Raw genomic sequence first — 23377 nt, forward strand, 5'->3', positions numbered from 1 at the left:
TCCTCCTTGGGAGAGATTATACCTCCTCCACTTGCTTAGTTTTCCTTGGCTTTTGTCTATGATGGGCTGCCAGAATGAGGAACTTTTTGGGTAACCTCCAAGTGCTAGATTGAGGTACATGATGGGTATTAAATCACCAATTCACCCAAAAGCTTAAGCTAGTGGTTGAAGACAAATTTAATTATACATCACCAACACTCCTCCTCACTTTTGGGTTTGAAATATTTGAAAGGCTCAACAAGTGGAAATTGATTTTAATTGGGGAGGAAACGACAATGCAGGGGCTTGAACATAGGACCTTCCTGGACCACCTGCTCTTATACCATATTAAACCACAAATTCATCCAAAAGCTTAAGCTTGTGGTTGAAGGCAAATTTAATTATATATCGCCAACACTCCCCCTCACTTGTGGGCTTGAAATATTTGAAAGGCCCAACAAGTGGAATCAATTTTACCTCACTTTTGGGTTTGAAATATTTGAAAGGCCCAACAAGTGGAAATTGATTTTTAATTGGGGAGGAAACTACAATGTAGGGGCTTGAACACAGGACCTCCCTGGACCACCTGCTCTGATACCATGTTAAATTTGATAGTATGGGGTTCCATCACAAAACCAATTGGCAATTAGAGGAGGAACCCACCTATCTTATATGGAGTATGAGTATTAAACCACCAATTCATCCAAATGCTTAAGCTTTTGGGTGAATTGGTGATTTAACATGGTATCAGAGCCCACTAAACCCAAACGGGTATTCGGTCTAAGATAGGTGAACCCAAAAGAGGCACCATCTTGAGGGGGCATATTGGAGAAGTTGAGAGTCCCACTGAAAAACCAAAGGGACTTATACTCCATATAAGATAGGTGAGCTACTCCTCTAATTGTCAATTGGTTTTGTGATGGAACCCCATACTATCAAATTTAACAATGGGGAGTTTCTCTATCTTGCAACTTGCCTTGTGGCCATTTCAGCAATCTTTCTTTCCTCAATATTGATTCCACAAACAGAAGACTTTTCCTAGTTAACTTTTTGGCCTGAGCACCATTCGAATAAAGCCAAAGTCTTTCGAAGATCTTCCATCATTGCCTCGTCATATTGGTAAGTCAAATAACAACTGAACAGTAGGAAAATAATTTTTAAGTGATTCAGAGGAGTTCAAAATTCAAAACCTTAGTTGGCAATCGACTGATTAGGAATATAGCAGTAGGGACTGCATCACCCCAAAAATGTCTATTCTTTCTCTAAGCAATTTCATTCTGCTGAGGACTATCATGACATGTGGCTTGATGAACAATACCCTTTTCGTGTAAGAAATTGGTTAATTGTTCGTTGACATATTTAGTACTGTTATCAGAGTGAAAGATGTGGATTTGGAACTGACAGTGTCGTAAAAGGCACGCTCAGGCGCATGCTCGCAGGCAAAGCGCGACATGGCCGCCTCACCTTGGAGGTGAGGCATATTGAAGAAGGTGTGTGCCTTTGAACGCCTTGCACAAAACGCCTATTAGGGTATTCACCTTTTTTTTTATAAATCCATTAAAACAGTGTAGTTTAAGATATAATATAACATATTTATACTTTTTAACCTAATTTAAAATAAAGCAATAGCTTCATGCCTTCATCTACAAGGGGAAAAAGGTAAGCGTACGTCCCTTTTTCTTCTGGTTTCTCCCTACTCTTCTTCTTCTCTTTCTCCTTCTCGGCTTATCTTTCTTCTTCTTCTTCTCCTCCAACAAACACCTCTTGAGAAGACTTTTTTGAAGTCTCTGGGTAAAAAAAAAAAACAGAACATTCTTCGATTCTACTTCTCCTTCTCCTTCTTCTTTTTCTTCAACAAAAAAAACACCTTGGCTCAATTTTTTGAAGTCTCTATTCTTTGGGTTTCTTAAAAAAAACGAAGAAGACAGGTAAAAAACAGCAACCATTTAAGGCTTCAACTTCATCTTTTCTTGCTGAAAATTCTCCAAAACAGTAGTGTTCAAAGTTCAGTCTTCATCAAATTTTTGGTATGTCCCAACTCTCAAGTTAACTCCCAACTTTTGAGTTTTGTGTCAGTAGTGAGGGGTCCCTTGGGTTTCCAAATGGTTTTGATTTCAAGAATAATGAAGAAGTTGAAGGGGCTGATCTCTCTTCTCTATTTGATGAAGCCAGTGTTGTTCCCATCAAAGTTCCCTTGGAATTACCTGAGGATCTACTGCCCTTAGTTAATGATTGTGGCATCATTTTGGTGGAAAATTTGATAACCTTCCTCCTCATCCAGGCTAATGAAGATAAGTTCTCGATAGTAGAAAAATGCAAATTAGTTTTCTTTTGAGATCTGGTTTCAGCCACCTTTTGGTCCAATAATTGGGTACTTTGTAGGGTTTGAAGGCTGCAGATAAAGTGTTGGGACTCAAGTCCTTGAACACTTATTCAGAACTAGTTCTCTCATATTCAAGAAAGAACAAAAATTTCTAATTGATGCAGTTAGCTTAAATTTTTTAGCTTTTGGATGTTTTGTCTTCGTCATCATGATTTTCAGTGGAGGGCAAAGATCTCTAGAAAAATTTATTTGGGTTGGATGGTTTTGAAGCAACCGATTGCCTCTTCTTGGTTCTCCCTTCTCCTTTCAAATTGAAATGGGTGCTTTTCATCAAAGTGTTTATTTTTGTGTATTAAGATCCTTACTAATGTCTCAACTCGTTGTTGCTTTGGTTCTTTCGTTGTTTCTACTTTGTGATCGTTTGTTCGTTGTTTTCCCATATGTTTTGTCTAGGTTCATTTTTGTTTAGTTTGTTTGGTTGATTTGTCTTTTTCTTATTTTGCTCTTAGTATATTACTCTTGTACTTCGAGCATTAGTCTCATTAATTTTTAATAAAGAGACCTGTCATCGTTTCAAAAAAAAGAAAATTTTGTTAAGGTATTTTCTAATTAGTTTAATTTTTTAAATAAGTAGATGGCTGAGGACAGTTTAAGAAAAGATCTAGCATGAAAATATGCTCTATTGCAAAATGAGCAAGATGTCAATACCTTAGTGTGTGGATTTTGTTAAAAAACAACTAAAGGAAGAGTTTATAGAATGAAACAACACCTTGTTGGTGGTTGTGGAAATGCCATTGCTTGTAGAAAATAGCCTGATCACGTGAAGGAAGAAATTAAAGAGTACATGTTCAAGATAAAGGACATTAAAGCACCAAGAAATTTGATTGTGGACATTGGTGCAGAAGATAACGGGGTCGAGAATGAGGATGAGGATGAAGGGACTGTTAGTGTAAACAATTTGAATAAAAGAGCAATATGAAGTGGCTTGAGCTTAAAGAAGCCAAAACAAAATGGTCCAACACGAAGTCTCATCTCATTTTCTTAATGTAGAGAATTGTTTCTTGTTAAAAAACCAATACTTTAAGTATGTGTTTATGCTTGCTTGCTTACGTTTATCTTTTTTTTTTTTTTTTTTTTCTGTTTTAAGTTTCATAGTACAGATGAAGATGTCGTTGACGAGGTTGTTAGCATATTTAAGGCGTTTTTTCTTAATTCAAAATTATCTTCTGGAGGCAGCATCACTGACAACAGGCAACTGGATTCTGTGATGCCATTGTTGCTTAACCTTCTAGATGAGCGGGATGTCATCGCTAGAGCTGTCATCATTCTCATTGCAGAATCTTGTTTGATGTAATCTATGCAAATGCCCCTGTCTCTATCTCTTTCTGTCTCTGTCCCTAAAGTTAAGGAATTCATGGTTTTTTTGGTTTTACTTTAACCTGCTGGGGTTTATCAGGAGCAGAGATAATCAGTTCCTTTTGGAAGTCTTTAAGCGATTTGATTCTGATAGTATCATGCAGAGGAGGAATGCTATTGATGTGATATCTGAAATTGTTCAGATGTCATCAAATACAAGAAATTTACTTACTCAGTCAGCATGGTACATATGCACCTTGTCTTTTCATTTTTTTCATTTTTCTTGATTAAATATTTTTAGCACAGTAATAGCTTTTTCTGACTTGAATTGTTACTGCAGGCAAGATACAGCTAACCAGTTAATCAAGTGCCTGGAAGATGAAGAAATTCTGATTCGTAAACAGGCTGCTGATTTGCTTCCTTTTGTTGGTTAGTTTTGATACCACTAACTGTTCGTATTAATCTTCTCTTTACCCTTATGGCTTTGTGCTCTGTGAAGTGAACGATTTTATTACTGGACATTTAAGTCTCAATATTTTGCACTGTTTGGTTTTCGCTAATGGCGGCTAGGGTTTCGTCACCCTGGTCTGATACCATATTGAAAAGAAAAAGACAAGGTATATGTGGAAAATCTTAGTACAGGGAGAAAAAAGCATGATAGAAGTGGCTCTTATTATTTTCTAAAAATCAAAAGAGTACAAGAGGGAAGCATATATATAGACTATAATAAGCCTGAACAAAAAAGTAAATAAAACTAGAGTACAATGAATTACACAAATATCCTTGGGGCTATAAACACTCCACTGGCTTCTAATTTCCAACACATTCCATACAAAATAGTGTTTGTAGTTAGGTTGTTGCTAAATGTTAATCTTGTCTGGTTCAATGAGGATCAACATTTTCTATCGTTCTTTTTATCATTGATTTTTGTTTTCTGCTCTTTTTCATTAATTTTATGTTGCAGAGCCGGCTTTGTTTTTACCTTCCTTAGTACGTCTTGTCTACTCGTCAAATGATAAAGTTCTAGCTTCAGCCAGGGAGGCTCTCATTGGGGTGCTCAAATATCATAATCAGAACATTGGAGCAATTTTGATGCTACTTGACTGTGTTAGGTATTTTGTTTTTTATCATCTTATCGTTAAGATCAAACTGGAAAAAAATGGGAGAATCATTTTCTTTATAGTGCTTTTGTTGTTCTTTTTCTTTTATTTTTGTTTCCTTGTAATTTTGATAGTCAGTTTCTTTCCGTTATATCAATGAGATGTTTTTTTCCTTTATTTAAAAATACAACCGATGCAGGTTATTTCTTATGTTTCTTTTAAACAGATGCGAGCCTTTTTATTAAATGTATTAACAAAAGAGATCCCCCAACTTCACTACAAAATCTACTTTTCTTAACTTAACTAAGAGATCCCCCAACATTGCTGTTCCCTTGATTCGTCATATCTGGAAGAATAAAATTCCGAAGAAGGTGAAGTTTTTCTTATGGTCGCTTGCTTACAGAAGCCTCAACACCCATGAGAAAGTACAAAAAAAATTCAGAACACATTGCTTAGCCCCTCGATGTGTTGCCTATGCGCTAAAGATGAGGAAACCTTGGATCATTTATTTCTACATTGTCCCTTCACAAAAAAGCTTGGAACACTCTGTTTGGTATTTTTGACTTGGAGCTTTGCCTTCCTAGCAAGATTGATAGCTGGATGATTGAAGGTCTCAACATTAGAGGTTACAGCCCTAAAGGAAACATCTTATGGAAATGTGCGACGCGTTCCCTTTTGTGGAGCATTTGGAAAGAAAGGAATAGCAGAATTTTTGAAGATAGATTTAATTCTTTTGATTCTTTTTGGACTGTGGTTCAACACACAGCCTCTTGGTGGAGTACGAATTACACCAAACACTTTTGTAATTATAGCCTTTCTATGATTTTCAACAATTGGAAGGCCATTATGTCTTAGTTCCCTAGCTTCTTCCGGGGAGGCCCTCTTGTCCCTCGCCCTTAGGATGTTCTGTTTTGTTATATGAATATACTTGTCTCTTATCAAAAAAAAAAAAAAACAAAAGAGACTAATGCTAGAGAATTATACTAAGAGCGAAAAAAGTGATCGCAAACAAAAACAACACAAGTGAAACCTAGAGCAGAAATGAAGAAAAATAAGAACAAAGCAAACTTAAAATTGTCCACAAGATCCCCAAAAACAGCTGAAGATTGCAGACCAAAAGCTTCAAAATGGATGGGAGTAGAACATCAAGTGAGAGCAACTAGCCAAGCAGCTTGTTCATGTAATATGCCTGTTAGGTACTCCTTAAATTTTTCAGTGAGTGACTAGAACCAGAATATTTGAGAACTTTAAAGGGCCAAAATAATAGCAGCATCCGTCAAACCTCTTGTGATCCGCTAACACAACTCAAACCAAAACAATTCCACATTTGTCAACAAGGGACTTCAAGTGATCTGGAATTTCACAGTGTTGAGCTCTTGAAGGATATAAATAGGCTCGCTTCTTAGTAATTAGATCCTCCTCTGACTGAAACAAGGTATTGAGATCAGATTCTAAAGGATCCTTCATCGACTGGTCAACCTTCACTGCTGTCTTTGGCATATTTTTGCTTCCTCGCTGCTCACACTAAAAGGAGAGTCGAATCTGATTCTTCTTTTTTGATGAAGCGAATGGAGTTTGGGTACGAGAACCTCTAAAAGATTTTACTGAGTATTTAAAATGTGGATGAACCGATCTATGAGGAACCGACTTATTTGCTTGTGAAGGGGCTTGCAAAAGGGCACAATTTGCCTCCAAAAAATCAGGGTTTTGATCCAAAATCATTTTTTCTTTTTTTAACTTTTTTTTAAAACTTTTCCTTCTCACAAAATGCTTTGGGAAAGTCTTGAAGGAATGTGGGAGAACCCTTAATTTTGGATGTTTTTTAGACTTAGCCTTTGACCAAGATTTGGCCGAGGAAGAGAGGGAAGGAAAAGAAAGAGCAACAGAGGAAGAATTTGAAGATGGAGCATTTTCAGAGGGGATTTCAGTGGGCACAAAATCTGCTGTGGGGATGAAAGCAAAAGACCTGCTTTTACATCATTACTGATTCTTGAAATTCCAATTCGCAATAAAATATGCTCAGCCGAAAAATTCTCTTTCCTCTCTAAAGGCTGCTCTTCGACTTCTCCTGCATTTTTCCTCACTCTTGGATACCTTTTATATTTCTCTCCTCTTTAAAAGTGGCTTTTTATTGGCTCGTGACTTTTGGACTTCCTTCTAGCGCTTACTACTGGCAAATTCTGAGAGGTTTTTTGTGCCAAGAGGATTTGCGACCCTTGGACTACTTTCAAGAACTCCATGCGCCGTCCTAGCTTTTCTCTTTCGAGAAACATGAGTTTGATCAATTCCCCTTGAATCTTTCATCGTCAGCGGGAAGAAAGCGGTTGGAGAGTCCCTGTTTTTAGAATCCAGTGGGATCTTAATTTGGTTTTCTTTTTGAATCATCAACAAACTGTAAAGATACTACGTATCTATCTTTATATGTATTCACCTTCTTCAACAAGATACAAAATAACTTTCAACAGTCACGATATAAAGCTCAAAATACAGATAAAATCCATAACTCAACGGTTTATCAACTTGCGCAAAAGAAGCCTAAGAACAGAGAATTAAAATACTACTAAAGCAACAATCATCCAACGAACAATGAAACCAAGAACAATGAAACCAAGAACAATGAAACCTGGAACTTCTTGCTTTCTTCCCTCCCAAGGAAGAACAACCTTCACCTTCTCACAATTGATCTTCGATAATCTTTCTCTTTACTTCTTCTAACTAACAAGTGGACCCCACAGAAGGATGGTCCTGCCCTTTTTCCTCTCCCAATGTTCCACGTGTAATTCTGTTTTTCCCTTTATTTTCCTACTATACGTGAAGAGTATAGGAGGCCTAACATTACTCTCCTCTTCTAAAGCCACCTTGTCCTCAAGGTGGAAATTACGGAATCACTGCTTGAAGTCTTTACAGTCCTCCCAAGTTGCTTCATGAGGTGGCAATCCCTTCCAACTAATCAACACTTCCCACTTTTTTGAAGTAAGATTCTTTTGGTTACCAAATACTTCTTTTGGTTGAGTCAGCCATTCATACTTTTCATTCAGTCGTTGAAGTTTTCTTCCATGATCGGCAGTCGTTGAAGTTCTTGTTCCACTGCTACGATTTTTTCCTCCACTTTCCTGGCCATGATAGTTCGATTTCAAGGTTGCCCAGGTAATATCTCTGATACCAATTTGTAAAGATACTATAGATGTATCTTTATATATATTGAACTTTCTTCCACATGATACAAAATGATGTATCTTTATATATATTGAACTTTCTTCCACATGATACAAAATGATGTATCTTTATATATATTGAACTTTCTTCCACATGATACAAAATAACTTTCAACAGTCACGATATAAAGCTCAAAATACAGATAAAATTCCAGAACTCAACTGTTTATCAACTTACGCAAAAGAAGCCTAAGAACAGTGAATTAAAATACTACTAAAGCAACAATCAACAAACGAACAATGAAACCTGGAACTTCTTTCTTTCTTCCCTCTGAAGGAAGAACAACCTCCAGATAATCTCTCTACTTCTTCTTTTATTTATTCTAACTAACTAGTGGACTCCACAGAAGGATGGTCCTGCCCTTTTTCTTCTTCCAATGTTCCATGTGTAATTTTGTTTTATTTTTCACTATACGTGATAAGTATAGGAGGCCTAACACAAACAAGACATGAATGGATTTCTTGAAAAATTTCCTGGGTTACAAGGGGTAGCTTTACGAGTCCCTTCTAAAATGGAACCGGAAGAATCTAACTCTTCATCAACCAAAACGTGCTTTAGACTAGCCTAGTCAATTAGGTTGGAGAAATTTTTATAAATAAAGCATCTTGAACTTTGATCGGGAGTTCCAAACATTCAATATCTCCAAAATTGAGAAAAATGTTACCTATATTTTTTTCTTGTGAGATTTCTAATTTCTATCTTAGATGGCATAAAACCACATAAAATTTTCTGAACTTGAATTTTTTCCAACATTAACAATGTTCAATGTTTCATTTTTAAGAGATACTAATCCGCCAAAATTAGATGCAATAGCTTCGAAGGTTTGTCTGCTCCTGTAGTTTAAGGGTAAGAGTTTAATATAGATCCACCCGCCAAAGCCCTTCACCGCTTTCGAAGGACCATGTAACTGTTTGTTCCACCCTTCAAATTTTAAATGAAAATGGCGACAAACTTGCCATTTCCCCGGATATTCAACAAAGTCTTCCACCTCACCTTGATCCAAATGGATTGATAATGGCATCCTAATCAAAGAATAATTTTAGAGTGCTAGCTATATCTGTCCATTCATGAAACTCAAACAGTCTTGTAACAATCCAAAGATTGTTGAAATCAATTTTGCAAACTTCTAGATTCTTGATAATCCAATAATGGTTCATGCTCTGTTTTTTTGGTGCTAGAACAGAGGAATGAATGTAACTCATTGGCTTCACCTTCTCTGCATAACTATCTTTCAACACCTTAAAAGTTTGCTCCTCAATCTTCTTACTGCTTATTGATGACCTTAAATGGGATGTGACCGAGTTATGAATTCATCTTTTGACTTGAAGCCTCCTAACATTTTACTGACCGAAACCCATTCCTGTTTATCTTGATCTGAGGGAGTATGAATGAAGGATCTACCACCTTTATGGGCCAAACAACGCAACTCATTGCCCAACCGAACATAGCTCTGAATTCAGAAACTTCAACCATTCCATTTTCAACTTTTTCATTTTTGAAAAAGAATCTATCATCAGTTTTTGGCTCAAAACTGAAATGGCTTTGTGAAGCCATATAAGCTGGAGGTATGATAATGACAGTATTAAGTTGGCTTCTACATCTTCCACTTGAAATGATCCATCCTCTTACCAAATGCAGAAAAAAAGTTATCAATACCACAACTTTCCACTTTCATCTTTGACTATGATTGAAGCAGCGTCCAATAAGGAAAGAGTCCGAAAATACGCTTGCCGGAGAGAAGATCTTCTTGCTGAAAAACTGATAGATGAGTGGGTGTCGGAAAGGGGGGAAGAGTAAGGGGAGGGGAGAGAGGAGAGAGGGTAGAGAACTTACCTTTTGGTTATTTCTTACGTTTGGAAAAGTATCCACCTGACTCCTTTTTTTTTTTAATGGGCTATTACTCTCTCATTTTTTATTCTTCTATTCCCATGAAAGTTTGGTTTCTTCATCTGAAAAAACGTGATAACGATTCTCTTGTTTACCTGTGCAGTGATTTTTCTCTAAATGCAGCTCTTCCAAGCACCGGGGGTAATGGTCAAGGTATATTTTTAAGTTTGCAGCAGATGCAAGACATTTCAACTTTTCTTGGTTTTGTGTTATGTTCTCTATATACGTACATGACTTTAATGGAAGGTTTTGATTTATATAATTTATGTATCTTTTCATATAAAATTATCAGGTCTCATTAATTATATGTATCACTAAGTAAGCTTCAAAAACTGTAAGATTTCATTTGTTTCTGATAGCTTGAAATGTGACGTTAAATTTTCCTCATGTCAAGGATATATGGAAAATACTAGATTCTCCAGGTTGTTTTGTTAAAAAAAGCCAGAAGTCCTTGACCGTTCATTTTCTGTTCAGCCATCCAAGAGCTGGTTGGATTCCCTGCTTTTCTGTTTTTAAATTGCAGCTATGAATTAAATTAAAAAAAAGTGCAAAGGTTATCCGATTCAGATTCTCCAGGTTGTTTTGTATTGTCAGATTGTATTAATCAGGTGAGAGAATTTAAATCTGGCTTTAATGAAAAAGGTAAATCTTTAAAATTCCTCCCAACTTTGAAATCACTTGTTCCGGCATTAAAAAGGTTAGACGTGTAATAAGTTTAGGTTGAGATTATCTGAATTGAGTCATTAACAAATTTAGGTTCAGATTATATGAATTGAGTCATTAACAAATGCATATTTCTTCTCCTATCCCGCAGGATGAACCAACAATGTTCAGTTTAAGTTTTCACGTGCATACTTTCCTACGGATATTTGATTGATGCTATTTCACCTGAAACTTTTCCTTTCATATGATGCTTTTTGGCGTGAAACTTTTCCCTTCATATCATAATTAACCTTACGTAGAGCTTTTGCCAGGAACAAGGTTGCAAAGTGACCGAGTGCTCAGCCTAATTCCTCAATGGTCACAAAGTGTAAGTTTTATCGAAAGAAACTCAGCGTGTGTGTATTGTCTGCTAAACCCTTGTTTAATGGAAAACAGAACAGCAAGTGCTAATTTTATTACTTTCTTATGTCTCCTGCTGCATGAATTTTTGGAGTGTTAGTCTCTTTTTATTTTTCCAATGAAACGCTTCGTTTGCTGTCAAGAAGCTTTTATTATTATTACTTTTTTTCTTTTTCAATTTTTTTGGATAAGTACCTTCTAAATTTGCTTGGAAGGCAGTGCATGTTGATATGGGTGTTATTATTATTTTTTTGGCCAGAAATGAATCTTTTCTTTATTCAAATGAACAGTGACTAAAGCTCAAAGTTACAAACTTTGCAAGGGAGAGAACATAACAAAAAACAATAAGATCTATGACTAAAAACCTACAAAGAACAGCAAATAGAACAGAAACTCCAATAACGGAAAATCACCAAACAATACAAAGAGAAGCTTGTGAAAAGTTATCATGGAAAACCAAACACAACACTAAAGGTTGCCCTTAGAAAACCGAGCCAAGAACAACTATTCAATATAAAAAACACTCCAAAAGAGAAAGCTCGAAAATAAAGCTGAACATAAACAATAGGGTATAGAAATCCTCCAAGAACCAAGATTGTGCATCTTTTATTAGAATGAATAATATGCTTCATCCAAGAGGAGAGACTCCTATTTAACCTAGAATATTACCTAATTACCCAATTAACCCTTAGTCTTCTTACATCATTCTACCTCTCCAAAAAGAAAACTCATCCTGAGTGTTAAAAAGAAGAAATTTATGGAGTAAAAAAAGAAAAAAGAACGAAATAAACTTGTTCAACGGAGTATGACCAAACCAACCTCGTACATTTTGAACAAAAATATTATGATCGAAGGGATAAAATTGAGACAAAAAATCAAATATGGGCACTAAAAGATGAACCTCTCCATCAGCCATAAACCCAAAAAGATGTTTCCTTCAATCTCACTCAAAACTGTATTCAAAGAATCAATTTCAAAAGAATTAGCTTTCGAAGAAAATAATTCAAGAATCATATTTTCTTTATCATTTGCTTCAAGTTCTTCGACAGTTTGAAGATTCCATCCCACCGAAATCAATGTGTCGTTGTTCTTGTTCGATTTTTGCTCGGTGTTTGATACTTCTTTTTCATCTTCTTCATTGGAATTTTCTTTACTTGTGACCATTTCCAAATCAACATTTTCAAATTCTCGTTCTTCAATTTTATCTACAAGATTTTCTAATTGAAAATTTTCCAACTGTGATTTCTTTGCTTTTTCTTCCGTATATGAAACCAATTCATTCTTGAACTCTTGCAAATGAATTGATAGTCGATCTATATGTTTAGTCATTTCCCCCAATGAACATTGAGTTTTGTTTGTTGTTTTCTTTATTTCTTCAATGTTGCGGGATCGAAGTAGACATTTTGTTGGATTCTTGAATATGTTGCAATCTCATAGCATCTGTAAGACTCATCCATTGATTTTATTGAATTAACCAATCTTCGTGTTTCATAACCAAAAGAGTTATTTTGAGTCTTAAACATTCTTCTTGGATGGTTAAAATCCATTCTTGATGATTCTGAACTATTCTTTAATTCATCCAACTTTCAACTTTTACGTTGATTTCTTAAAAAATGGGTTTGATTGGCCCATTTTTTGATATTGTCGCCTTATTCAGTTCCAAAGTACCTTAGAAGCATCATCAGAGTGATTATTGTACTCTAGAATTCAGAGAAGTGTCTGTCTTATTATATTTGAGTCAAAACAATGTTACATATTTATATAGAGAATAAACTAAACCCTAGAGACTATGTAAAATTACAATAAAGGACATATGTATATATATATATCATAACACTCCCCCTCAAGCTGGAGCAAATATGTCAATCATGCCCAGCTTGTTGCACAGATAACTTATCCTTGTTCCATTTAAAGCTTTAATTAGAATATCTCCCAATTGTTCTCCGGTCTTCACATATCCTGTGGACACCAACGCATCCTGGATTTTCTCACGAATGAAGTGACAATCCACCTCAATATGTTTAGTTCGTTCATGAAATACTGGATTAGATGCAATATAAAGTGCAACTTGATTATCACACCATAATTTAGCTGGCACGGTAATACTGAAGCCTATCTCAGATAATAGTTGGTGAATTCATACTATTTCACACACAGATTGTGCCATAGCTCTATATTATGACTCAACACTCGAACGAGAAACAACATTTTGTTTCGTACTCTTCCATGAAACTAAGTTTCCACCTACAAAAACACAATATCCAGAAGTTGATCTCCTATCCTCACGAGACCCCGCCCAATCAGCATAAGAAAAACATTCAACTCTCGTATGTCCATGATCTCTGTATAGGATTCCACTTTCAGGAGCAGCTTTTAGATAACACAAAATCTGCTCTACTGCAGCCCAATGATCCACTGTAGGGGAAGACATGAATTGACTTACAACACTTACAGAATATGCAATGTCTGGTCGAGTCACTGTTAAGTAGTTCAACTTCCCAACTAATCTCCTATATCTCTCAGAATCTTTACATAATTCTCGTTCTTTAACAAGTTGCTGATTTGGCATCATTGGAGTGCCACTTGGTTTGGCGCCTAATTTTCCTGTTTCAGACAACAAATCAAGTACATATTTTCGTTGAGACAAATGAATACCTTTCTTGCTTCTCATCACTTCAATGCCCAAAAAATATTTCAATTGGCCCAAATCTTTTGTATAAAACTGACCCTGAAGGAAAGTTTTGAGAGATGAAATACCCAATGCATCATTTCCAGTAATAACAATATCATCAACATATACAACTAGTAAAACTATACCCTTATCAGATCGGCGATAGAAAACTGAATGATCAGATGTACTCTTCTTCATACCAAAGCATACAAGGGCTTGACTAAACTTACCAAACCACGCACGAGGACTCTGTTTCAAACCATACAGAGATTTTTGAAGGCGACAATGATTCCGGCGGCGCGTGACGGTCACACGCGGTGTTTTCCGGCGATCGGCGAAGACAGACTTGGGCGGACGGAGGTGATGCTTCTTATGGTATGGGCGGTGTCGACAAATGGTCAGCGGAAGGTAACCTAAACTCAAACCTAATGGAGGAGGAAGCTAATGGCCATTCGAAACCCTAATGTCTCTGATACCATGTAATCTAGAATTCAGAGAAGTGTCTGTCTTAATATATTTGAGTCAAAGCAATGTTACATATTTATATAGAGAATAAACTAAACCCTAGAGACTATGTAAAATTACAATAAAGGACATATGTATATATATATCTATCATAACAATTATAATCACTAAAATCAGTTTTCCAATTTGGATAATGATAGGTTCTTTGAAAAAATCCAGAATGGCCAAAATTGGAATGTTGAAATTGTTCTTTTGAATCACTTGAATCAGAATCCAACACTGCTGGTTTTTTTCTTGGACATTTTCTTTGATCAATGGAAGTCTATTCTTGAAAAATCTTAATAAATCTTAATAAATCTCTGGTATCTTCTTTCTTTCTTGGAACTTCAAGGGTTCCCCCTAATTAGATGTGTTGTTTCGGAACAAGCACAACACTCAAAGCTCCCTTTTGTGATGAGGTCAACTAGAGTTTCCTGGTCTTCCATCGGGGGCAGTCAATTTTAGCCTAGACGGTTGCTCTAATACCAAATTGATGTAGCCTAAGTAACCTCAAGGAGAAATCCTCTCGGAACCAAGATTGTGGATCTTTTATTAGAATGAGTAATATGCTTCATACAAGAGAAGAAGACTCATATTTATAGAGTTTTATTACAAGTGGGGTAAAAAGGGAATTAACTTAGAATATTACCTAATTACCCAATTAACCCTTAGTCTTCTTACATCAAGATGCTCCAGCCAAATAGAAAAACGACAAAAAGGAAAAAGCAAAACTGAACCCCCAATTCATGAATGGAGTACAACTGAACCCAAACCTCAAATGAACAAACAAATAAAAAAACTGAGTTCTTTGCAAATTCTTGGGAATATTTACTCATCTCAAGACCACAGACTTCAATACGAGAAGCAAATTTGGAGAACGAGAATGAGGGATAAATGGTCACTTTTAAGAAATAATGGCACTAAATTGTTATCAAAAAATTCTTGGACACTAGTATCATCAGTATTATTTTGGAGAGGCTTAATTACATATATGGGCGTTATTTAAAACAAATTGCTCTTTTGCAGCATCTCTAAAAGTAGAAAAAGATTTCTTTTAGTCTTTTAACAGTAGTTGAATCTTGTTGTGTATCGTTCATGTGTTGATCATGTAGTGGTAATTACTTTAAGCTTGGAGTTCTCTTTTCATTTGCCTCAAATAAGTTTTCATCACATTTTTTTTAATGGAGACAATTTCTTTATTAATAAGAACTCAAAGTACAATAGAGTTATACAAAGAGAGCAATAAGAAGAAGTAATCGAGGGAGTCCTAGGGGATCGGGAGGCGCACCCGGATATCTCAACTAGGTTGACACCCCCTTAGCGCCTAGCATCATATCCCAAAAAAACATAAATGCAAAAAAACCACCAGTGAAACAATAATAACGTCCAGCCTATTACAAGGGTCCAGAAAAACAGGAAAACAGTACCAGAAAACAGAAAAGGGCTCAATAATACAATCTCAAGTAAAAAATTTAAACAAGACCGATCCTTTAAAACATCAAGGCTTCAAAGCTGTGAAATCTGCAATGCTTTGGAACTGATGCAGCAACAGTTAGGCGTGATTAATGAAGGCATTCCAGTTGGGGTAAATATCTTGAATGGAATAATTAAAGAACTTTTTTAAGGAACACCAAGCTGCAACATTAAGATCTACTGCACACATAATTTCTGCCCTTCGTCTTACTTTATCATGGAAGATACATTGATTTCGCTTGAACCATTATTCTGTGAGTAAAGCTTTAGACAAATTTATCCATATGATGTGAGATTTTTTGGGTAAGTTCAGACCCGACAGCAGCTTAACCACACTGGCGCTCAGTGAACGATAAAAGGTCCAAACTAAATTGAACAAGGAGAAAATCCTTTTCCAGCCGAAGGAAGAGATGGGACAGTCCAAGAAAATGTGACAAAGGTTCTTACTAGCCTTCAAGCAAAGAGGACAAATCGAAGGAGCGACACATTTATTGGGGGATTTCTTTGGCAAAATTTTTGTACTATTGAGGGACCCAAAGACCATAATCCAAATCAAAATGTTAATTCTCCAAGGGCTGCCTGATTTCCAAATTGCTGAAAAAAGGCGTTTATCTATCGGGGAGGCAGTTTCTAGATTAGCCGAAAGAAACTTAACGGAAAACCGTCCATGATGATCAATGGACCATGATATAAAGTCGTTGGAATTAACCACTTTCTCCGTTAAGATGAGGGAAAGAAGTGATTGAAATTTTGCAATTTCTTCTTCTTTCAAACTTCTTCTAAACGCCAATGACCAAGATGAAGTATCATGGTCCCAATGTGCTGCTACTAAACTGGTGGGCAAAAGGGCAATTCTAAAGAGCCTAGAAAACTGCTCCTTGATGTGGGTGTTACGAACCCAAGGATCTGTCCAAAAACCGATTCTAAGACCGTTACCAAGATGAAAGGAGGCTAAAGAGTCAACCGTCCTCCAAACATTAGCAATGATGACCCAAGGGCTTCATAGGCTGTTACGGGACTTCACTTTAGTGAACCAATCAAAAGACTCCTTACCGTGGATGCTTCTTATTATTTGCCTCCAAAGAGCTGACTCTTCTTTTGAGTATCTCCAAGCCGATTTAGCAAGCAAAGCAGTGTTGTGAATTTTAATTCCACCTAGGCCGAGACCCCATCCTTTAGAGGAGCTGAAACCTTGTTCCAATTGACAAGGTGGTTGATTTTGCTACTTGCGTGACCTTCCCCGAAGAAGTTTCGCATGATTCTCTCTAAAGAGGCAGCCGCCCTTTCAGGTATTGAAAATAAAGATAGGTAATATGTGGGAAGACTAACCAGAATTGAGTTGCACAAGGTATGTCTTCCACCTCTAGAGATGTTATATCTTTTCCACCTATTTAGTTTCTTGGCCAAAACACCTTTTGTCGAGGGTAGTCTTCCAAAGGGAGACTTAAATATAAGATTGGTAACTTTTCTGCCTTACACCCTAGCAGATTTGCTGTTTGAATCAAGTTATCCTCTCTCACATTAACACCACTAAGGGCAGATTTCTCCTAGTTTACTTTATGCCCCGAACACCATTCGAATAACCTGATGGCTTCCTTAAGCTTAAAGAGCATCTTCACATCGTACTTACAAAATAGAAGAGTGTCATCAGCAAATTGAAGCAAAGGAAGGTGGATCATGTCTTTGTCAACAAGGAAACCTTCAAACTGGCCGCTGCTATGAAGCTTGCTTATGGTTTCACCTAGAAGCTCACTCACTAAAAGAAATAAGAAGGGGGAGAGGGGGTCCTCTTGTCGGATACCTCGAGATGCTGTAATTCGGCCTCTTGGCTTACCATTAATCAATAATATAAATATTGGACTTCTTATGCAGCCCATTATCCATGAAATCCACGTGGAGCTGAATTTTTTAAGAGATGATATCATTTCTAAAAGGATCCAATCCACTTTATCAAAGGATTTCTTAACATCAAGTTGTAAATCAAGCCTTTTTCCGTTTTGCCCAATAGTCATCCAGTTCCTCATTAGCAATTAATATTGGGTCAAGAATCTGCATACCTTTAATAAAAGCACTTTGAGAAGGACTTGTAATTGCATCCATAACTTGTTTCAAACGTTTTGGGAGGACCTTTGCAACTACCTTGTATGTTAACGTAGTTAGGCTGATTGGGTGGAAATCCTTGACTAAAGTCGCATTCTCCTTTTTCTACACTAAACAAATGAAGCTCCTCCTCCTCCTTCCCCTTCAACTTCATTGCCGATTACCCTCTTCGATAGACACTGCTAGATGTCGCCGAGTACTTTGGCATTTCCCTAGCAACCATTCTTAACTCACAAAGATCGAAGTTAAAACCTGCCAAATCGACCATTTTTTCCTGCATCTGGCATGAAAATGAAGCTTTTCACATCGAAGATGTTGAAGCTAAAATTACTGATGTAATATAGAATAAAGCTATGGTTAAACAGCTGTAGTTAGTTATTAAAACAGTTTAAACAGTTACGACTGTTTCATAAACAGTTATTTCAACTACTTGTAACTACTTACAAATTCTCAATAAATACCCCTTCTCTTAGCCATTATTGGCAGAGAATTCATTTGAGAAATTAATCCCAACTTTGAATTACATCAATTACTGACTTTATCAATCTTTCAACTTAGATGGTTCATTGAAATGGTGAAAGATTTGAATAAGAAATCTAATGAAGAGTATTTCTATAAGAATGAACAAGTTGAGTGTGGAAGGGTTGAAACTTCCAAATTCAGAACCAAAAGTGGGTGGATTCTGAGATGCATTGCATGGCCTAGTATAGGAGGGAGATCTTTTATTCATATCCCCATTGGTGAAGATAAAAACAGGGGTGGAAAAGCTTTGGAAAAATGTTGGGAGACTTCAAGGACATCCATGAATACAAAATCTGGTTCTCCTCCCAAACCAAGTTCAACACCATTATGAAGCAGCCAATTAAAAGTATGAAAGGAAGCTATGCGGAGATAGCTGAATCAAAAGAGACATCCAAGATCTCTTTCTCCGATACTGCATCACAGAGTTCAAGCAAATATTGGGTGATTAAGAATTCGGTAGTCTTCAAAGCAGATTTTGATAATCTTTGGGTTGTTTCAAAACTTTTTGAATTCGATAGTTGGGTAAAAATTAACGAAGCATTAGAACTCTTTTTCGATTCAAAAGTTATCATCAACCTTTTTTTTTTCTGACAATACTCTGATTGAGTTGGACCGTGATCCTTTGAAGGAGTTCATTGAAAATCCAGGCAAATGGCAATATTTTGGTGCCTTTCATTTAAAGTTTGAAAAGTGGAACAATCTCATCCATGGAAGACCAATATATTCGAAAGGCTATGGAGGATGGATTACAAGCTTTTGGAGACTGTTTTAGACTGTATAATGATTTCTTTAACTTGCACCCTTTGTTAATCCCAAGATCTACCTCAGATCCAGGTGGCAAGTCCATAAATACCTCTTCTTTGACATCTCCAATGAGAAAGGCATTCTTAACATCCCGTTGATAAAGTGGCCAATCAAAATTAACTATAACAGGTAGCAAAATTCTGGTGAAAGTGAGCAAATGTGATGTAATTCAAAGTTGGATTTGGATCCTTTTTTTTATTCCAGAATTTTATCTGCCATTCTCAATAGGAGAATGGTTATTTATAGATGTGAATGATAGTTACAGCTAGTTGTTTGAGTGTAACTAATCAGTTATTGTAACTGATTAGTGTGAAGAAAACAGAAAAAACAGCTAATAACAGAAAAAACAGCTAATAACAGAAAAACAGCTAATATCTAATTGTGCTGTTTATCATGACTGTGTAATTGCATCATTCCATCCTCCCTGAGATTGTACTCGACCACGAGTACACTAGTCGGCAAGCTGGAAGTCGTCTAGCGCATAACAGGGCTTCAAGTCTGCGATGTTGAATACTTAATGGATATGCATATCCGGGGGAAGTTCGACCTTAAAAGCGTTATCTCCATATTTTTCTATAATGCGAAATGGGCCGATTTGTTTATCCTTCAACTTGTTATACGTTCCAGCGGGGAATCTGTTCTTCCTTAGGTGTACCATTACTAAATCCCCTTTGGAGAAAACAGCCTGTCTCCTCTTCTTGTCAGCTGCTTTCTTATAGGAATCAGTGGATTGGATGAGGTGGTCATGAACTTCTTTATGTAGTTTTTCAATATTCTCTGCCATGGTTTCTGCTTCTTTATGACTTTCTACAGTAACAGGGAGTGATGCGAGGTCAAATGTTAATCTAGGTCGTTTAGTGTATACGACCTCAAAGGGACATTTGTCAGTCGACCGGTTCTTCATGTTATTGAAGGCAAATTCTGCTTGTGCGAGGGATAAATCCCATTGTTTAGGTTTAGAGCCACTAAGACAGCGTATCAAATTGCCTAGGGTCCTGTTGGTTACTTCAGTCTGCCCGTCGGTCTGGGGGTGAGCTGTGGTGCTATATTTCAGTGTTGTATCAAACTTTTTCCACAGGGTCTTCCAAAAATGACTTAGGAATTTGACATCCCTATCAGAGACTATTGTTTTAGGTATTCCATGTAATCGGATGACTTCCTTGAAAAACAGGTTAGCTATATATATAGCATCATTCGTTTTCTTGCAAGCGATGAAGTGAGCCATCTTGCTAAATTGGTCAGCAACCACCATGACTGAATCATGGTTTCTTTGAGTCTTAGGAAGCCCGAGTACAAAGTCAATTGAGAGATCTTCCCAGATTGACTGTGGAATCGGTAGTGGGGTATATAACCCTGCATTAGTTCGAGAGCCCTTGGCCCGTTGGCAAATGGAACACCTCTTCACAAAGTTATTGGAGTCTTTCCTTAATTGTGGCCAGTAGTACCGTATAGAGACTGTTTCAAATGTCTTATCTTTCCTTTCTTGATTATAAAACCAAGAAATGTAATTTCAGCCTTAAAAAATTCACACTTCTTTTGATTGATGTAAAGCTCCTTTTCTGTCAATACTTGAAACAACTTTTTAAGGTGGAGCAAGTGTTCATCGTTCCCACTACTGTACATCAATATATCATCAAAATAAACCACAGTGAACTTGTTGAGGAAAGGGTGCAGTACCTGATTCATTAATCTCATGAAGGTACTGGGAGCATTGGATAGCCCGAAGGGCATGACCATCCATTCGAACAGTCCTTCATTTGTCTTGAAGGCAGTCTTCCATTCATCACCTGGTCGGGTACGTATTTGATGATGTCCGCTTCTTAGGTCAATCTTCGAAAAGATGGTGGCCTTGCCAAGTTGATCCAAGAGGTCTCCAACTCTTGGAATAGGGAACCTGTATTTTACTGTGATGCGGTTAATGGCTCTGCTATCCACACACATCCTCCAACTTCCATCCTTTTTTGGGGTGAGGAGAGCTGGAACGGCACAAGGGCTGAGGCTTGGCTTAATATGCCCTTTCTTAAGTAGATCTTCAATGTGTTCATGGAGTACTGCATACTCTTGAGGGGTCATCCTGTAATGGGCTAGGTTTGGCAATGATGCCTCGGGAATTAGATCTATGTGATGCTGGATGTCACGAAGCGGTTGCAGTCCGTCAGGTTCCTTCTTGAGGTGTGGGAATTCCTCAAAAAGTTGTTGTAATTGTGGTTCCAACTCCCCAGTCTGTTCTCTATTAGAGATGCCTGTCACCACAAGGGCTAGAATATCCTGCTCTCTTTCTTTCAGTAGGGTTTTGCCACTGACTGTTGTGAATAGTTGGCCCCTTGTCTTACTGTTCTCCTCATTTTTTTTGGTCAAAGGTAGCAGGGCTACCTTTTTACCCATCCAGTGAAATTCGTATGTGTTTTCTCTCCCCTTATGCAAGGTTTGAGTGTCGTGCTGCCAAGGTCTACCTAGGAGGACATGGCATACGTCCATGTCGATTACATCGCATATGATCTGGTCCTTGTAGCTACTTCCAATAGAAAGGGGAATCGTACATATCTCATTGACTGTGGACTCATTCCCTTTCTTTACCCACCCTATCTTGTAGGGGTTTGGGTGTGGCTCAGCCTTTAAGTTCAGGTTGGAAACTATCTTCTTTGCTATAAAGTTCTTACTGCTACCTCCATCAATAATGACATCGCATACCTTCCCATTAATAGTGCACCTTGTTTTGAAAAGGCTGTGGCGTTGTGGATTCTTCTCTTCCTTGGGAGCAATGAGTACTTTACGGATAACACAGGAGATTCTGTCTCCCTCATCTGCCTCAATTTCTTCCGTTTCCTCTCCTGGTTTTGACTCACCTTCGCCAGGAAAGTTGCCTTCTTCCTCAGCTAAGGCAATTGTCTTTCTTTGAGGGCAAGAATTAGATAGGTGGCCTGGTTGTCCGCATCGGAAGCACTTACCCAATGATGGGCGAGTGTAATTATTTTGGTTCTTGCTTTTATTGACTATCTCTGTCTTCCTTTCGTTTGTTGCAGTCTGGGAGTCTGCCTCTTTTCCTTTTCCAGGACTTGATGCCGTTGGCTGGTCACTTGTTTTGCTCGTATAGCTTGTCTTCTTTGATGGTGTTGGCTCCCATGTTGTTCTTCGATTCATGGTTTTGGCCTTGAGGGCTATCATTTCTTCTACTGTTTCCGCTAATGAAATTGCTTCAGATAAGAAACGGAGAGGCTGTAACTTTACTTTCTCTTTAATATCAAAGCGTAGACCCCCCACAAATCTGGCTATTTGGTGCTGCTCATTCTCACTTAGGTTCGTTCTGGCACTTAATCGGTGGAACTCTTCTATGTATTCGGTGACTGTTCTGGTGCCTTGACGACAATTCTGATACTGGTTGTATAAGGTCTGCTCATAATTCGGAGGCAGGAATCGTCCTTTTAATAGTTTCTTCATCTTTTCCCATGAGCGTACGGATCGTTTGTTGCATCTGTCTGTTGACTTCCAGCTGCTCCCACCATGCTGATGCGCCCCCTTTGAGTTTTAAGGCCACGAGGCGTACCTTTTTCTGTTCAGGGGTGTCCATGTAACTGAAAAAATCCTCAGTACTTTTTAGCCAATCCAAAAAAGATTCGATATCTCTTTTGCCACTGTATGAAGGTAAGTCAACCTTCATCTTGAAGTCATGATGAGTCTCTCCCCGCGTGCCGAACCTCCTACCGTTCTGCCCTCTCTGTGTTTCGTCTAAGACGTTCCAGGGGTTGTTCTGTTCGTCGCTGCTCGAAGATTCGTCTTCTTGTTCATCATTGTCGTCGGCGTAGAATTGTGGTGGTGGGTTGAAATCAGCCCTTCCTCGGTTAGCGTATCGCGGGTTGTGGAGATTTCTGAAGTTTCCCCGTCCACGCCGTCTTCGTGTGTCATTGATTTCGCCTTCGTCTGCTATTTCTGCTTCAATGATGCAATTACACAGTCATGATAAACACCACAATTAGATATTAGCTGTTTTTCTGTTATTAGCTGTTTTTTCTGTTATTAGCTGTTTTTTCTGTTTCGAGCCGGGGCGGTGCCGGTAATTCGTCCATCCTTCTTGCTAGTAGGTCAAAGTTGTCCATGACTTGTCTATCTTCCGGTGTAAATCTCCCAAGGAGTCTTCGACGGCCAGCAAGCGAACCGTTGATGTCCTTGGTGAAAGGGCGGCGGTGTCCTCCGTCTCTTCTTGCGCACGGTCGTCCCCCGTGGCTGGGTTGTTTCCTCTCCGGCCAGCCATCCGTCCAAGAATCGGGGCTGCTCTGATACCACTTTGATGTAATTCAAAGTTGGATTTGGATCCTTTTTTTTATTCCAGAATTTTATCTGCCATTCTCAATAGGAGAATGGTTATTTATAGATGTGAATGAT

At 37.7% G+C, this 23377-nt stretch overlaps 1 protein-coding gene across 6 annotated transcripts in view; it reads left to right on the top strand.

Annotated features, from left to right (window-relative positions):
* Window positions 1-23377, top strand: part of LOC101210197 — a 45815-nt gene that overhangs the window by 6458 nt on the left and 15980 nt on the right. For 4 of the 6 annotated variants that reach the window (XM_031883996.1, XM_031883995.1, XM_011655632.2 and 1 more), the window contains exons 9-14: window positions 3450-3652; window positions 3759-3902; window positions 3999-4087; window positions 4623-4770; window positions 9965-10014; window positions 10824-10891. In XM_031883996.1, coding sequence (XP_031739856.1) covers window positions 3450-3652; window positions 3759-3902; window positions 3999-4087; window positions 4623-4770; window positions 9965-10014; window positions 10824-10891 — 702 coding nt within the window. The remainder of the gene's footprint in view (window positions 1-3449; window positions 3653-3758; window positions 3903-3998; window positions 4088-4622; window positions 4771-9964; window positions 10015-10823; window positions 10892-23377) is intronic. The other 2 variants (XM_031883994.1, XM_011655633.2) reach the window with 2 other exon arrangements.

This window comes from Cucumis sativus, chromosome 4, assembly GCF_000004075.3.
Source record: "Cucumis sativus cultivar 9930 chromosome 4, Cucumber_9930_V3, whole genome shotgun sequence".
Taxonomy (NCBI): Eukaryota; Viridiplantae; Streptophyta; class Magnoliopsida; order Cucurbitales; family Cucurbitaceae; genus Cucumis; species Cucumis sativus.